Source organism: Corvus cornix, chromosome 4, assembly GCF_000738735.6.
Source record: "Corvus cornix cornix isolate S_Up_H32 chromosome 4, ASM73873v5, whole genome shotgun sequence".
NCBI classification, from domain to species: domain Eukaryota; kingdom Metazoa; phylum Chordata; class Aves; order Passeriformes; family Corvidae; genus Corvus; species Corvus cornix.
The window spans coordinates 72,688,046-72,706,102 of NC_046334.1; the positions used below are offsets into that span (position 1 = coordinate 72,688,046).

The window sequence follows — 18,057 nt, forward strand, 5'->3', positions numbered from 1 at the left end:
ACAACAAAAAAAGAGATAATAATAAGAAAGGAAAATTAAATAATTAATACGCATAAAATAATTTTTTAAATCACGCGGAACGGCCTCTCCACGGAGGATGGGGCGGAGGGCGGCCGGGAGCCCGCGGTGCCCGGCGCGGCTGCGGGCATGACCCGGGGCCGGAGCGGGGCCGGGCCGGCCGTGTGAGCGCTCGGGCCGGGGGGCCGGGCCGGGGCGCGGGGCCGCCTCCCTCCCTCCCGCCCTGCCCAGCCCTCCGCGCATCCTCCGGCACCGCCGAGCCGCGCCGAGCCGCGCCGGGCCGGGCGGGGGTCCGAGCCGAGCCCAGTCGGTGGGGCCGAGCCGTGCCGAGCGGTAGGATGAGGGGCATCCTCTGCTTCTGCACCCTGATCCTCCTGGGTGAGTAGCGCGGCGCGGGGGGAGCGGGGGCACAACTTTCTGCCGGGCTCGGTTGCGGGGGTATTTCGGCCACCCCGGGCAGGGGGGGTCTCCGCTCCCGGCGCTCCGGGAGCAGTGAGGAGCCCTGGGGTGGCATCACCGAGGCCAGGTTGGACGGGCTTGGAGCAGCCCGGGCTTGTGGAAGGTGTCGCTGCCCGTGGCAGGGGGGGTTGGAACGAGATGATGGTGAAGGTCCTTTCCAACCCAGACCATTCCGTGACTCCGTGATCATCAGCTTTCTGTTGCCTCCTCTGGTCTGGACCCAAGCGCTGGGCTCTCTGCTGCTGTCATTTCGGATAGTCGTGTTTGCCGCGGAAATGCCCAAATTTACCGCGAATTAAGGCACTTCTGTTTGGGGAAGAGGAGCTTGGAGGGACTGCGTTGGGGAGGGGGGAGGCAGATTCTGCCCAGCGCCGGGAATCCCCCGGCGATGCTGAGGCTGGAAAATGTCGGGGTTTGGGGCAGGTGTGTGCGGGGTGGCAGCCCCAGCTGTGCCGCTGCGTTGTGCAGCTCCGAGCCCCGTGTCCTGAGCCCCGACCCGAGCCGCGTGTGTGTCTGTGTGTGTCTGTGTGTGTCTGTGTGTGTCTGTGTGTGTCTGTGTGCGCTCGGGGGTTCCTGCCGCACGTTTCCTCACACCCCCCAGAACTCGGCTGTCCTCAGGGCTTTGTTCTTGCGCTGGGAGCAGGGAGTAAGGACCCCAGATGTTTCCCCTATCCCTGTGGAGCTCTAAAGGCAGCCCTCGTCCACTGGCGTGGTTGGGAGACTGTCCCCGTGTCCGCGGGGATGCGGGCTGCAGCTCCCGTGCTTTGAGCATCCCGCTCGCATCCCCTTTCGGCTCAGCTCGGAGCGGACGCTTCTCCTGCGCGTAATTCCCGGGGCCCCCCGCGTCCCTGGGAAGAAGGAGCCGTGGGTGAAGGGACTACAGCCCCCGGCAGCGGCTGGGAACTGCTGGGTGCCACGCCGGCTCCTCCCCTTGGGGTATTTTGTCCCCTCCCTGTGCTCCGCTGAGGCAGCAAACCCAACATTGAGCCTGTGTTTAAATAGACCAGGAAAGGCTGTGGGGAGGCTGGGAATAGGATGCGCCTGTTCTCTTCGGGTGGCCACTGGAGGAGGAAAAGGTCTTGGGATGACTGGAAGTGTCTGGGACATCGTGGATCGCCCGGCACTTGCTCCCTGCACGCCCCGCATCCCGCTGGGAGCCCCGCGCCTGGGCAAGACCGAGTGGGTTCTTCCCGCGGCGGGGAGGCTCTGCCGGAGCTCAGGTGACTCCTCTTGCCGGCTCTCCCTGTCACTAGATGTCAGCAGCAGCAACTCTTCCAAGTCCCCAAGGGGGCGGGGGGGGGGGGGTGGGCGCATTCGACCCCCCACCCAACAGGGACCATCTTCAGCCACGGAATGCTTTGCTCCAGGGGCTTGGAGTGCACTGGGACCCGACATGCCCCAGGCTGGGCTGGCTGCTGCCTCAGAGGGGCAGGAGCTGTGCCCTGGGCTGGGGGTGGTCTCAGCCTCCCTCAGAGCTGCAGTTTTTCCTGTAAGGATCACGGGGCCTCTGGGTGGGAGTCCAGGATCCGTTTTCCAAGCGGTTCCAATTGGCTGGCTCATTGATTGACTGCCTGATTGACTGACCGGTGGCCTGATTGATTTCTCTAGAGAAAGTGGACTTACAGAAAAGAGCAAATGGCCAGTCCTCCACTGTCAGCAGTGCCACTGGGAATAGGGGACAGGTGCTAAGGATACACTTGTCACCTCTGGTCCAAGCCAGAGCAAAGCCATCAGCTCCTACTCACCCTTGGCCTTCTGATCCCAGGGTCTCCAGAGGGACCTTTTCATCCCTGAACCGGCATTTGACCCCTGCAGACACAGCACCACCCCAGCAGATGCTACTGGACACCCTCAGCCTCTTCTCTAGATATTTTTGGGATGGTTTTGTTATGGGTGGACATTTAGATGTGCCTGAGGGATGCCCTGCCGGGATCCAGGGTGCAAGGCTGGGGAGGGCAGGCACGAGCCTGGCAATTCCCGGCTTCATCCACACCGGCTGTGCACCAGGTGGGCTGCAGTGCGAGTGCCTTGCTTTTGGTGTGTCCCCCTCTGTAGTTCTTGCGATGATCCTGGCTGGACGAGGCAGTTCTTGGTGAGATCAGGGCTCTCCACGGTGGGACTAGGCAGTGTCGCCATTGTCCAGCCTGGATGGAGAGCTCCTGCTGCCGCTTCGCTCCCAGCTTCCTGCTGGCCACAGGGTGGTCACACTGGGTGACCCAGAGCAGCCAACTCGCAGAATTTAACAGTGCTTTTATTTTCCTCAACTGCTTCTCAGCCAGATCAGCTCCCTGACCTGTCTCCCCAGCAGCCACGTTGATGGCAGTGCGAGGACAGAATGGGAGCACACAGTTCCACCCCTGAAGACAGGGACATGGCTTTGGGGAAGTTCATTGCTGCTGTAGTGTTCCCTGATATTTACTTGAATTTGTGGCATTGGCAGAAATCCCACTCACAGGACAGTGGTGAGGCATTCAGGAAGACTTTATGGCAAATCAAGGCTCTAGAAAGCACCGATATAGCTAAATATAAAGAGTATAATTCATTTCACAAGGACACTGGGTTACACCTGTAACCAGCTCCCAAAGAACTGCCCAGATCTCAGAGGACACATCAGTCCCTGCACTAACCAAATACCAATTAAAGGATGAGAATGAAATGCTGGGCACAGCTGAAAGCAGGAGTTTGCTTTGAAATCCCCCTGGGCCCCAGAGTCAGTCCCGGGACCCTGCGGTGGAGGGCAGGATCCCCAGATGGCACGGGGGCCCTTTGCTGCCAACCACGGCCGCCAGTTTCCCCGCGCTCGCTCCTCTCCAGAATTCCTGGCGTATGTTTCCCACAGGCTCTTCACAGATGCAGTCAAACACGAGATCGTCTGGCGGATTTTCACCTGGTTTGGGAACTCAGATCCCAGTGGAAAAGCAAAAAAAATCTCTTGAAAAATGCATCTGTGTGTGAGAGAGGGACGCACTCCTTAAATTTGTGGCTTTGTCAGTTCTGACAGGAGCAATCCGTTATTTGCATCAATAGGAATGTGATATTTATGTCTCTCTGTGGTGGTGCAGAGGAGAAATAAAACTTCTCCCTCAACAGGCTGCCCTCGAACGCTGTGCAAATTCCTCCGCAAGGATCTTACCACACCCAGAAAATGTTTTTTCCAGAGCTCTGGAGCCTTAAATAGTAATTATTGCTGGATAAAAATTAGTACTACTTAAGGCTAATAATTAGTATGAATTACTGTGAATAGCATTTTATTTTGCTTTTGGAGACAGAAATGTCTTCCCTGCTCTCCTGACAGTTTTCACAGATGATTTCTATTGTGCCTGAAATTCCCTTCATCATTTTCACACAAGTCTTGTTCATTTTTATAACTTTCCACCTGGTCATTTTAAAACGTGACTTCTAATGTCTCTAAAGTTTGCCACCTTTTGATAAAAATACCTTGCTACCAAGATATCCATGATTTCTTTTTCCCTCTAGTGGACTTTATATTCCTTTTGCTTCCTTAAAAAATGTATAAATGACCTCTTTCTTCTCAACCCAAAAGCAAGAGAGGCAAATTGAAAGGTAGTTCTCCTGCTAAAAGAATTTTTTCAGAAGAGCACATTTCGTTGAAAAAATTAAAAGGAACGGAACTATGAAAATCTTGTTCCCGTCAATCTTCAGTTCAGTACAGCTCCCTTGTTTTAAAAGCATCTGTCAAAGTCCCCTCTGGTAACACCTCCTGGCAGTGAACTTCATGCCTGGACGGGCTGATGGTGGGAGCTGTGATAGTGGCTGAGGGACGAGGGCTGGGAAGACGTTTCCACCTCCTGGTGTGACTGCCTTCATCTCTCTGGTCCATCCCAGCTGTAAAGGTTCAGACAGGGCTGTGCTGCACTGGATTCCTGTGGAAGCAGAGTGGAACCTCATGGCTGAGAGGATGAGCCTGAAGAGGTGGATGGGAGTGGAACCATGCACGGATGTTTTGTCCTGCAGAGGGAAAGGGAGAAAAGCTGAGTTTGCGTGACTGGGCAGGGAGTGTGTCCAAGAGGGGTTGTGGTGATGGGGGACAAGGACCCAGGACTGTCTTACACAGGGCAAGAAGGGTTTCCAGAGGTGAAGCCACCATTTATTCTGGGCAAGGAGAAGCTGGGAAAGCCACAAGAAAGAAAAAGGAGTCTGCAGGAAGGTCACATCACATGTGAATGACCTGTGAGTCACTCAGGATCTGGGTCTGATACCAAGTGGTGCCACAGCTGTCTCTGGCTGATCTGCAGCGAGGGTGGTGGGTGTAAAGAGAGGTTGTTATCCTCAGGGATATTTCCAAGCATCTCCCTGCATCTTACCAGTGAGGTGGTCAATGCCCCGTCTCTGGAAACATTCCAGATGAGGCTGGATCCGAGCAATCTGAGTAGCAGTGGAGTCCCCATCCCTGTTGGGATTTCAGAGCTGTGTGGATGTGGCCCTTGGGGACATGGGGCAGGGGTGGCCCTGGCGGTGCTGGGGAATGGTTGAACTCAGTGGTCTTCTCCAATTTAGAGGGCTTTTCCAATTTAAATTATTCTTTGATTCTATTTTTCTCTTTCTGTCCAAATCCATCTGGAAAGCAGTTTGCATGAAAGATGCTGTAAAAACAGTTGTGCTGTGGGTTTGATTTTTAGAATCCAACTGGAAAATCCTGTCTGTGATACCTGTCCCCACTGAGTGCTCTGGCAGAGTTACTGCAGCACTCCCCGCACTGCTGCTGACATATGGCTCAGAGGGCGCTTTGACACACACGTGCAGCAGCTGGCTTTTGAGGAGGAAGGAATGGAACAGATTTTTCCGTGCATCTTCCAAAAGGAGGATCCAATTGCTCATCTTTCAAACATCTCCAAGCTCAGCCATCTATTCGTTACCCCCGAGGGGATGGCAGTCCACTTTGGGATGGGAGTTTAAACAGGTCCAGATGCTAATGGGCTGGGAGTTAAGACTTGATAAACTGGTGCGTTTTTCCTCCTCACTTTGTGTTACTTGTACAGTGAAAAAAAAGGCCAAGTGCATAATTTGGGTTAAAACTCACCTGCGGTGCTGCTGTCTGAGCTGCAGGGCTGTCACTGACTGCCTGAAGCACACGCTGCTGCTCACGGGTGTTCAGATCTCCTCTGCCTCCAGGGACTTGAGCCACTGATGGCTGCAAACCCAGGGAGGAGTGGAAGCGCCCATGGGATGAGTTCAACTCTCCAGATAGTCAGCAACAGGAGCAACTGTGGGAGTCCCTGCGTGATTTCAGGTCTCTGGAGCCTCAGAACTGAACTGGACCCAGCAAATGCTCGGGACAGGTCCTGGGAGAGCTCCAGGGTGCCTTAAGAGGTGGTGAATTGAACTCAATCTCTGCAAAATAATCAGGCTTTGCTTCAAGCTTTGCATCAAATGAGGCTGGCTGGTGCCTCCCGGGAAATCCCATCCTCCTCCATTAATCAGAGCAAAGGAAATACGGGGCAGCTACAGCCTCGTGGGAAGGGAGCCTTCACTTGGAAGATGGCTGTGAATTTTTGTTTTGAGCAAACACAGTGTCTGGGCCACCACTCGTGTAGAGTTCATGTGGTCCTGTCCGTGAGAATTTTACATAAACAGTCAAATCAATCATAAAGGGGTTTGAATTTCTCAATTCATCTTTTGCTGTTGCAGCCTTTATTGAACGCTTTGCTCTTTTCTTTTCCTCCTGCTGCCCAAACTGGACCCCCCAGAAGTGTCACCTCCACCTTCTTTTACTGTTGCAGCCTTTATTGAGCACTTTATTTCTCCCTCCTGCTGCTCTAATTGGATCCCCCAAAGGCATCACACCCACCACGGTTATAACTTTAATGTCATTCTGTCCCTTGCTCATTCTAGTGGAAGGTGTCCCTGCCCATGGCAGGGGTGGAACAGGATGAGCTTTAAGGTCCCTTCCAAACCAAACCGTTCCATGACTCCGTGGCTGTGTGCTCTGCATCCCCCACAGCTGGTGTCTGGGATCTGCACTCCAGCTCCAAAGTGTTGGCTGTAGATGGAATGATTTGTCTGGCAGCCAACCCGTCCCCCCTTTGGTCAAAGTTGCTCCAGTAAGAAAATCCGGGAGGAAACTCACAGCTCCTCAGTCACCTGTGTCTGACTTTGGATAAACGAGTTTTCCTATCAGAGTACCTATTTCTCCTGATACTTCAGCTTCCCTGCGTGTGAGGAGCGATAAGCTGCCTGTGACAGCCTCCCAGTGATCTCAGATATCCTGACTCAGTTCCCTGCAGCCTGGAGAGAGAGGTAGCACTTGTCTCCTGCAGCACTGTGCATTTTTCCCTTTGTTGCTGCTGGTGTTTGCCTTTGATGTTTGGTGTGTACAGCCCAAGGCACCTTAAAAACCTGTCACAAGGCTCGAGGCGGCAGAACCCCCCCGGAGCCTTCTGTAATGAAGGCTGCAGGTGAGGACATCGTGTTTGCCGTCTGTTAATGGAGAGGAGAGTGACCCTGCATGCTGAATTATCAGCCAGGGCTTGGAATGAATCAAAGGCATTTGACCTGTTTGTGTAAGCCCCAGACAAGGCTGAGTGTGCTGAAGTGTTTCCTCTGCTTGGTGAGGAATTCACTCCTCCTTGCAAGGTTAGTTGATTTGACACGAGTTACAGCAATTTCACGGTACATTTTTTCCCCCCTTCCAAGACATTTGTTTTGTTTCTTCCCCTTGGTAAGAGAACATAACCCAGCGAGGTTGCTTGAGAGACAAATTGCTCACCTTGGGCTGCCTGTCACAGCCGCATCATCCCTCGGAGAGGGAGCACAGAGCTTCCCTTCCCATGTGGGAAAAGTGCTCAGGGGGTCGTGGTGCCCGGAAAAACCTTCAAGGTAACGTGAAGGAGGTGTCTCCACAAGGAGCTGGAATGAGGACGAGGTCGAGCTGTGTGTTGGGAATGTAGTATGTTCAGAACAGACGGTGCTGCAGCTCTTACACCTCACCCTCCAGCACCCCAAATTTGGCCAAGGCTGTGGGCTCACACCTTCTGTCTGCTGCCTGGTGGGGAATCACTGCAGGAGAGACTGAAGTAGTTGGACTCTGTGATCTCAGAGGTCTTTTCTAATCTAAAAGATTCTATGATTCTATTAATAAGAGCTTTGATTTCAGATTACTTAAAGGAAGAAGAGCCAGTCCCCTTAGGGGGCTGATGGGATCAGTGCAGGACTTGTCAGGCTTTGGAGAATTAGCAAACCTTAAACCAAAAGTGCTGCCCTGTGGAGCTCCTCAAAAGTGCTCGGGTGCCCCATTCCCTGAGAATATGCTGGTTTTCCCTGTCTAATTAGAAATCTTGTCTCCTTTTTGTGATTACTTGGAATGTTAAAAGTAAATGTCCTGAGATGAGAAACCTCCTCTGGGACAGAGCCTTAGAGACTGTCCTGCTGTTTTGGGAACTTTGCTAAACTTGCAGTGCAAGACTTCTCTGTCAGGGCCAGAAGTTTTGGGAAGGGAACAGTGGAGAAGGTTCTGAGCAGATTCTGGTCCGGAGATGGGAAGTGGAAGAGAAGAGGCTCCTGAGGTGTTGGACAGAAGATGCAGATGAAGCTTCCCATGATAACAGGGAATTCAGGCGTTGGAAGGAGGAAAGTGCAGGACTGCAAAGGTCTGAGGTCCATTCTCTGGTTCCAGGGAAGCCCTAAGGGCTAGATTTTCCTTCTGCAAAAGGTGATGTGATTCTCTGCAGGTGAAGTGACAGCTTGGGGAGCCATCCGTCAGCGTGGAGTGTGGACACACATCCCAGGAAAAGCAGTGCCAGAGTTACCACCCTCCTGGGACTAATGCAAGGAAATTTATCTCTCTCTCCTGGTATTGCTTCATTCTCCCTCCCAACAGACCAGCCACAGCAATCCTTAATGTGTGCTGGAAAGCCTGTTAGTAATTAAGTAGCTGACTCCAGGGGGTCCAGATCTCTAATTGAGTTTCTCAGATGCTATCGCATTACCAGTAAGTTTTGATCATAATGGAAGGGCTGGAGCGAAAAACAAACTAACAAACACGAATTAAAAAGGCCCAAATACCAAAAAGAAACCCAGTGAACTCCCCCAGAAGTGTTTAATCTGCAGGTTGAATGCTGACCCATGGGACGAGGAATTGCAGCGTCTGTTTCTGGTCTCTCAGGTTTTGGATAATGATGTAAATTCACTGCATCCACGTGTAGAAAAAGGGTAGTTTTAAAGTAGGGAAATTCTTGTGAGGCAGAGCCAGGAGACAGCGCTGTGTTTGACCTGGCATATTTGTGTTTGTGGGAAGCAGCAAACTCCAAGCTGGGATCAGAATTTCTGAGCAGCCTATGAGGAACAATGTGGCTTTTAGCAGCGCCTGCCCGAGCATACGACCCACTGAGCTCGTGCTTTGTGCTCGGGCCGGAGCCAAGTTCAGGTGAGGAGTGTGCTCTGAAAACCTGCCCCTGCACAGGGATCGGGGATCCTGCCTTGCACCGGGACTGGGGATGTGCCCTGCTGGAGGGCTGGAGTCAGCCGGGTGCCACAGAGGGGGAGCAGCCGTGGAGTGCAGCACATAAAAGCCTCTGAGCGAAGAGCAAGCTGGAAAACAGAAGCTCATTTCCCAGAAAAACATTGGGCTTTTGGTACAATTTGACTTTCGAACAACAGTGACAGATCAGGAATAGTAAAATTTGAAATAAAAGATAGCAAGTGGAAAATAAAATGCTTATTAAGTATAATTCCAGGGGAAGAAAAATGAGGACTAAAATGAAGCTGCAGATGTTTCTCTTTTGTTTTATCTGCCTTTATTAAGAAAACAGAAAATGGTCTTCCTGGAGGACCCTGGACAGGAAGAGAAATGGAACTTGTTTCTCACTTGTCCACTGCCCACACACCAGACAGGGAATGGTCCCAGCTGGCTGCAGGAAATGGGTTTCATCCCACCTGGTTTTCACCTGGTCTTCTGAACTTTTCCTTTCAATTGTGGAGAGAGGTTGAGGGGCCTGGAGGGACACTGGCCCTCTCTGCAGATTGGTGTTATCTCCAAGGACTACAAAGCCAATTATGGTGACAATTTTAGCTCTTTCCTTGATCAGTGAGATGAGCCCAACCTAAGCCACCAAGTTCTCGTGTCCTCCAAGGAAGCAGCTGATGCTGGAGGCAGAAGTCAAGGACCCATCATTTCAATTGATACAACTAAAAAAATGAAAGATAAAAAAAATGAGATTAAAACATTATTTTGTGTTTTGTTTTCCTACTTACAAACCCCAAATTTTCCCAGGGAACATATTTTTCCATGGTTAAAAGAGAAAGAAAGAAATCCAGTGAGAAATTTCTGACTGTTTCACAGACCTGTTGGCTCTGGTCCCAATGGTGGTTGGAACTATGGGGAGTTGTTGAACTATGGTGACTCTTCTGGTGGTCACAGAGGCCACTCAGAGCCCAGGAGCGCTTGGAGCCATGGGAATTTGCTTGTCCCACCTGTTAAAATCCCTGAAGAGGTTTTGGCCGTGGCCAACAAGTCCCGTCCTGGGCATTGGTCCCAAGCCAAGGACCATTCCCAGTCGGCGTGTGAGTGGTTGCTCTGCTTTGCAGGGGAGGAGAGTTTGACAGCCTGAGTGAGGCAGGTGTGGGTCATTTGGACCAGCACCTTGAGTTTCCTTGATTAAGGAAGTGAAGCAGGGCACTGAGACCACGCTGTCGCTCCCAGGCACTGTCCTTTGCTCAGACAGCTCCCAGATACTGCTGGACAAACATGTTTCAGTTCAATCTCCTTCAAGCCCCTACATTCATCTTCCTTTCTGCTGCTTCCAGCTCAGAAGGCAGAACACTCACAATGACACGAGATAATACAAAACGAATGGTGGCACTGGCTGATTTATCGGGAGCAGATGAATCTGGCTGTTCGGTGCACGGAGGTGTGAAGCCCACAGGCACACGGGCCCAGCCGGAGGCCAGGCTGTATGTATGCAGGATAAGGCCGTCAGAAGCTCCCTGCAGAGCCTGTATCAGCCCTGGAGTGTCCTCTCCAAAAGGCACAGCCCTGCTTGGCTTGCCATTGCAGCAAGCATGACCTCTAAGAGAAGGCATGTGAGAGATGCCTGGGGGTGCTTGGTTTATCCAGAGCTGAAGAGGGGAGAAAGACACAGGAGAGAACATGATCTCACTCTATAAATACCTTCAAGGTAACAGTGCAAGGGAAGGAAGAGGATTAGTCACACTGCTGTAAGACAGGGAGGGGAGGAGAGAGAGCAACAGCGTGAAGCAGTGAAGGAAAAAGTTTTGAGTATTAGGAGTGAAATGTTTAGGCTATTTTTCTCATTTGTAATGGAAAAAGAAATTGCAGGGTCTCAGTTTGAGTTCTGCTTGAAGCTTGATGAAATTTTTTCAGGAGAGTTGTGAGTCATAGGCATGAGGAGTAACTGGTGCATCGCTGTGTAGGATCTGCAGGTCCTGGGTGCATCCACGAGCTAAACAAGGGGCCAGTGTGGCCTTTGAGACGGCAACAGTGTTCCAGGCAGAGGGTCACCCTGCTGCCTGGAATACTTGGAGTCAAGGGCTGGCCAAAGTTCTTTCACTTTCCCTTTTACCCAATATATCCCAAATACATGTTGAGGATACCATGGGAAGATGGTGCTGCTCAGCCCAAGGTCTCAATGGCCATTTGATGGTGGAGCTGGGAGTGGCTCTGTGTTGGATGATGAGCCTGGGCAAGCCCTGCGCTCTGCCGGTTGTTACGTGGTGATGAGCTGGCTCCTCGTCTCCACTAGAACAGTCTCAGTGCCTTAGATCCAGCATCACCTTCTGCACCTCCCAGGCCCTCTCTGCTCCGAGGACAGGAGAACTCCTGCCCTCAGAGCTGGCCCTGTTCTCCCTGGAGCGGAGGTGAGCAAGGCAGGAGTTTGGAGGTAACCTCCCTGAGGGGTTGGCTCCAAGTCAGGCTTGGACAATCACTCCTATTGTCACCTTCCATTCTGCTGGGACTCAAAAGTAAATGTTTTCAAAAGAATATGGGTTGCTGCTGCCAAGATTTTTCCCCATGTCCTCAAGTAAGTGCCAAGAACTCCGCCTTCTCATAACAAATCAACTGGCCAAATGTAGGTGTCCCTGGAGAAAACCCTTCAGGCTGCTAAGAATTAACAAATTGATTCAACTAAAGATGAACAATTTAATTATGTTGTTCTTCCAACTGTGTTTTCCTGGGAAAATGAATCTTGTGTATGTCTGTCAGTCTGTCCACCCCCACTAGTTTTTAAGCCCCCTGGGCAAATTAGACAGAATCGTACATTCATGGAATGGTTTGGATTGGAAGGGATCTAAAAGCTCATCTCCTTCCACCTCCTGCCACAGGCAGGGACACCTTCCACCACACCAGGTTGCTCCAAGCCCCATCCAACCTGACCTTGTTTGATAAGAAGTTCCAGAAGAAGTTCAGATCCCACAGGCTTTGGAAGAGGGAATGAGCTCCGAGTACTGCCCACTGTGGGAAGAGTTAGTTCAGAGCAGAAAAGGAGATTTAGAAATCCAGCTCCTTTCATAGTGCTGCTTATTTTGTCCCAGGTAAGTATTTTTTTCTTAGGAGTGTGGGTGACTTGTTGCAGGAACTCCCCAGGTTGTATTTTCTTGCTGTGGTGTCACCTTGAACATACCAAGAATGTGTGAGAATCGCTCAGGGGCAGCAGGTGACTGTTGGTGATGAAGGGAATTGGGGAAAGAATAAGCTGGTCCTCAGGTAGAACCTCCCGGGGTTTGAGTCCATCTCAATGGACAAAGCCTGGACAACAGGGAACAAACACCTGGCTGTACCACGGCTTCTCGGCAGCCCCATCCCCCGGGTCAGCGCCAGCTGCGGCTCCTCCCGCGCCTCCCTCGTGCTGCTGGGCTCCGGTGGGACGCAGGGACACAGCTTTGTCCATCCCACCATGGACATGTTGGGTGGCAGAGGGTGGTGGCAGGGCAGCAGTGGTGGAGAACTGTTGACTCCAGTAGCTCCTGTGACACTTGCACAGGGAAGGGACAGGGATTGAATGAATTGCCCGGTGCTTTCTCTGCTTCTCTGCATTTGATTTGTGTGCACCTGTCTGAACCTCACTGCCCCTTCCCTTCGTTCCTTGTCCTGCTGCCCCACAGATCCAGGGGCTGATCCAGAGAGCAGAGCTTCTGCTCTGCCCCTTTGTGTGTCATACAGAAATCATGGAGTAATAGATCAGAAGGGAAAAAGGGTGAAAGAGAAGGAGGGAAAAAGATGTTCCTTCATGGTGGTTTTGTTTTCTAACAATGTTGACATTATGTGGAGTAACCGAGTATAAAATCTGCCTATCGTTTGGGAGCTGGTATGCAGGGAAGATGTTATTATCCCAGCCTTTTATGCCTCTTTACTCTGTCTGGATCAGAGGAGATAAATGTGTAGATAGGAGCCTCAGCTCCTGTCTTTATTTAGCTGTCAGGTACTGCAACGTTATTTTATGATGATTGTTATAGAAAGCCTCCACAAAGAGATATATGTTTCTATATTCCCCCTTGTTTCCTATTTTAATCTATGATTTAATAATAAAAGAGATGTATTTCCCTTTATTATTTTTATTTGTAGTGTTAGTGCATCTCGTTTACTCTTATTTTTCAAATAAACATTCACAGTCACAAAGCACTTAAAATACGCACATAATCAATCTTCTCTGTTCTCTTTTGGGCTCCCTTTTGACTATTATTGCAGTCATACTTTAATTTACACACATAATGCCAAAGCCTCTTTAGTATAAAGCACGTTCCCGATGGGGACGCAGTGGGGACACGCACACGAACACACGGCCATCGTCCCCTCAGCCACACTCCCGCACCCACATGGCTCACATGGCTCAGGTCAGGCACAGCTACACACGAAACGAGGCCACAGCCACTTCTGTTGAGGTGGAATAGTCCGCAGAGCTAGGAACAGGTTGTCCAGAGAAGCTGTGGCTGCCCCATCCCTACGGCCGGACGGGGCTGGGAGCAGCCTGGGACAGTGGGAGGTGTCCCTGCCCATGGCAGGGGTGGCACTGGATGGGCTTTAGGGTCCCTTCCAACCCAACCATTTTGTGATATTCAATGATTCTATTATATTATTAACAGATTCTGGGATTAAATTACCCATCAAGGCTTGTACAATACCTTCCAAAATATTGAGGTATGTTCATTGTATCAGGGAATTGAGCTTCCCATGGGTTTCTGGGAGAGTTGGGTACCAGAGAAGGAGGTGAATCTGTGGGCCTTAAACCAGATATCTACTGTATATCTAGATTTTGGGTGAGTTTGCTCGAGCTGAGCTCATCACCATGATTTCTCTGCTGCTTGCTCTCCCTAAGGCCTGTGGCCTTCTATACTTGAAGCATCCGTGCAGATCGCAGCCATTGGCTCCAGAAAGCACCACAGGAATGACCATGGCTGAAGCCAGCAAAGGGCTCATGAGCTGGTGGGTTAAACAAAGGTCATTGAAAACATCTCATCCCACTTCTTCCTCTGCAAATATGTGTCTCTCAGTCCTCTGTAGAGACTTAGAATCCTTTGTCTTTTGGGGGAAAGTATCTGCCTTCTGTTCTGTTTTTATTTGGAGATTTGAAATTATGTCATAGCCTTTGCAGACCTAACGATGTTCCACAGGCAGAAACCCGGCAGCATGGGGAACAGCACTTTGATTGACGTGAGGATGGGCTGTGTGACCAGACCCATCTCCTACGGTGCCCTATGACCACGTGCTGTGCAAATGTCCTCCTGGGGAGCCTGGTAACAACAGCTGTTTGAACAATTTCCAAGCAGGAACTTGGCACCACTCCAGATTAAAAATACAGACAATTAGTGGAAGTACTTTCAGTCTCAATTATTTCCCTCTTATGGCAGAAAAAGCATCTGTGGAAAACTGGACAGTTTCTTTCCAAATGTGTTGAAATTGTGTCCAAAGGGAACATGAGGGAATCCCAGAACTGGCTCAACATCTCTTACCCCTGCCCATCTGAACCCTGTGCCAGGCAGTACCCACCTCTGTCCAGAATTTTCTCAAGTCCTGGCTCTAGGAACTGTAGTAGGAGTTACAAGGGTTGTCTGCAACATTTTTACTCTATTTAGTTTAAACCCAGTCACTAACATCCAAATCACAGAAATTTAGAAAAAAGTTAGGAACAATGAACAGCTATAGAAATTTTTCCTTCTGCTCCCAGGCTGAAACTTCCAAGAGAAAAAAATTACATTAAAAGAGCCCTGGGAGACACCGAGTCTAACACAGACGTGTCTCTATTCTGGTGGGGCTTTTTCTCTTGGGTAAGCTGATGTTACTGTGTTTGCACTCAGCTCGTGCTCCTGCTGTCAGGTCACAGGGCTGCAGGACGTCTCTCAACATCCATCACTTCTTGCAGCGGCAGTGGGAGGGTCCTTGGAGACATCCAGGAATCCAGATCCATGGATGGGGCACAAAGCTGCTGCCACCACAGCACTCAAAGCAAGGGACAAGTTTCTCTGCACCACAGAAAAGCAGAGTTGGAAAGGTCTGTTTTGTCCTGCCAGTCCACAGCTGACCCTTAGACTGGAAGGGTGCACAGTCCATCTTCTCCAGCACATTTCCCGAGGCCTGGGAACAGTCTGTGCAGCTATAAACGTGTGCTCCCTGCATCCCTGTGCGTTCCCTGCGAGTTCCCTGCGATATGAACTCAGCCACCCCCAACCTTGCACACCAGAGCTCTGTTTCTGCAAGGCCAAGCTGCTGGACAGGCTCGAGCAGAGGCTGAGGCATTTCCTTCCCCAGGCACCTGCACCCACGTTGTTGCTCAGCACCCAGGTCTGCAGGATCTGCAGTGTTTTGGAAGGGCTTATTTGAGGTCACCTGCTGCAGTCCTGGTCCATCCAGCCCACCAATGTCTCTGCCTCCCAGAGATGTTCATGTGAGAGTTATTATTGGGACTGACAGCAAAGACAGTGGGAGTGTAAGGACTGGAGTGGTCTGAGCCCTACCAATGACCTGAACCTCTGAGGAATGACACATATCCTTATTTTTGTCTTTCCTCCTACACAGACAAGGAAAGTGCAGACATTTTGGCTTCCCATAGGAAATTAATAAAAAGCTTTGTCCTCCTCCACCCCTGGCCACCTTCCCTGGCAGTTCATGACAACCAAATTCTACCTGTGGCTGTGTCATAGGCCCTGAAAACCTGCCCATCTCCCCAAGGCCTGCCACACTGAACCTCAGAGATCTGGTCTAGTCAGAAGGTTTGCAGAGAAAATGAGGGTTTTTTTCTTCCTGGCTGGCTTCCATCAGCAGCAGCTCCTGCTCTCCAAGGCACATCTCAATTAATTAATACAGTCAAACCTTATTAGAGACAATCGTTGGCCAGAAGTTACCAAGTTCAGAGTTCTCTCTGCTTTTCTCCTTGTTACTTCTCACCGTTGCTTTCCTCCCTGGTGCCTTTCTCTCCAGTGAAGCATCTCCTGCGAAGCCTGGTGTAGAGTGGGAGCTTTTTTAGAGTGGAGCAGAGGTTCAGCCCTCCTCCCAGCCCAAAGCCCAGCTGCAGTCGGGGATCCCGAGTGGATCCCAGCACAGCCTGGACACATTCCATGCCGTCATCCACGGCTGGGCAGCAGCAGGTTATGGCTCTCGGAGTCCCAGCAGCTCTCAGGGTCCCAGCTGCTCTTCTCTCCCCTCAAACTTGGCATTGTGGGAACAGCAGCGAGTTGTTTTTGTGAGACAACTGAGAGATGACCCCCAAGGCCTCTGTAATGGGGGGCACTGGATCCTGGGAATGCTGAAAGTCCTCCAGGCAGGCTGAGGTTTGACCTGAGACACTCCGAGGATCCATGGAAGGGAGGGAAGGAGGGAAGGAGGGAAGGAAGGAAGGAAGGAAGGAAGGAAGGAAGGAAGGAAGGAAGGAAGGAAGGAAGGAAGGAAGGAAGGAAGGAAGGAAGGGAAGGAAGGAAGGAAGGGAAGGAAGGAAGGAAGGGAAGGAAGGAAGGGAAGGACGGAGGGAAGGGAAGGGAAGGGAAGGGAAGGGAAGGGAAGGGAGGGAAGGGAAGGGAAGGGAAGGGAAGGGAAGGGAAGGGAAGGGAAGGGAAGGGAAGGGAAGGGAAGGGAAGGGAAGGGAAGGGAAGGGAAGGGAAGGGAAGGGAAGGGAAGGGAAGGGAAGGGAAGGGAAGGGATGAAGGAAAGGAAGGAAGGACAAAACCCAGACCCAGCGCACTCAAAACCAAGGCACACATCAGCAAAAGGAGCAGTGTTTGATTTCGTGTCACACTGCTCCAGAATCCCTCCCCTGTTGTTTTGACGCTTTGGGAGGAACCAAAGTGCAGGCAGCCAGGGCATGGTCCGTAGGGGCGGGATGTGGTGGAGGGGAGGAAGGACTAGGACAATGCCATGAAGGTGGAGGCAGCAGGACCCCTGCCATCCTTCCTGCTGAGAGGTGCTGCTTCCCTGGGAGCGTGTGCTGGGGTTTGTCCGCTGGCTCAGCAGGAGGACCTGGGATACCCCAGCACCAGGAATGTCCCCAGGCCTCAGCCCTTGCCCTGCAGCTGCTCCAGCTGAGCCCTGGCCACGAGTCCGGGCCGTGGGCCACTGGGGCACACAGCTTGCAGGAGCCCCTGGGGCCCCCCAGCCTGGGAAAAAAGGATGCAGGTGCCTGGGACACGGACTGGAGAGCAGTCGAGGGTTCATCCTCAGCAGGGAGCAGCTGTGTCCCAAACCAGGCAGATCTCTCTAAAAGCAGTGGTGGCACAGCAGGAGCACGGGCTGCTTTGTGTCTGTGGGTAAATGAGAGGCATTTTCCAGCGCTGTCAGAGCAGAGCTTTTCAACAACCTCAAATTATTATTATTATTTTCTTTTAGCAGGAATGCAAATATGTCAGCCTTTCTAGGTGGCTTCATTAACTACCCAGCACATCACTCAGAGCCTCACAATTCTTGTCAAGTACCGACATCCCCATCCCGTGTTCATTGCAGAGTCTGAATTCCTCTGACTCCATCTCGTGATGACAAACAGGTTGAGAATAGGATTAAAAAAATATCCAAAAGATAATAACAGTTGTTTTTCTTCCTTACAGTTCCTAAATAACAGAGAAAATACATGCCAGGGTCGCTGCAGTTCCCACCCTGAGTAACTCAGTGCTATGGCATTGTGATACACGGAAAGAATTAGATCTCATCCCGGGATTTAATGGATTTGTGCTGAAACATGGGGCAATGCCTCAACCCCTCTGTGTGAAGGAGGCAGAAATTCCTATCTTTCCCATTTTGCTGCTTCTTGATTGAACAGGAGGGAACAAGAACAGTGCTGCAGGGTCGTTATTAAAGCTGATCAAACTGAGACCAAAATAAATTGACTAACAACAGAAAAATCCTTTTATTACATAAAGGTCTTAATTTGTCTGTTTATTTTCATAAAAGCACTGAACTGTTCTTTGACCCTCAGTCCTTGTCATTCCATTTCCTAGGAATTTTACATACCTTCTCCCCCAAATATCAAATAAGGGATGTCCATCACTCTGCCATGTATCTCACAGTCAGAGACCACCACAAGTCTCACCCATGTCTGCTGCACCATTTGGGCTGCCCCAGCATCTCAGAACATTCCCTCTTCTCGAGTCTGTCTCAATCCCTTTCAAGGTCTGTCCAGACTGACT

The 18,057-nt window shown here is 51.1% G+C and overlaps 1 protein-coding gene across 1 annotated transcript in view; it reads left to right on the forward strand.

Moving 5' to 3' along the window:
- Positions 1-273: 273 nt before the first annotated feature.
- LOC104697650 (GDNF family receptor alpha-4) overlaps positions 274-18,057 on the forward strand; it is a 68,221-nt gene continuing 50,437 nt past the window's right edge. Inside the window, exon 1 of the mRNA XM_039551308.1 lies at positions 274-396. Within this exon, the coding sequence (XP_039407242.1) occupies positions 357-396 (40 nt within the window). The 5' untranslated portion in view covers positions 274-356. The remainder of the gene's footprint in view (positions 397-18,057) is intronic.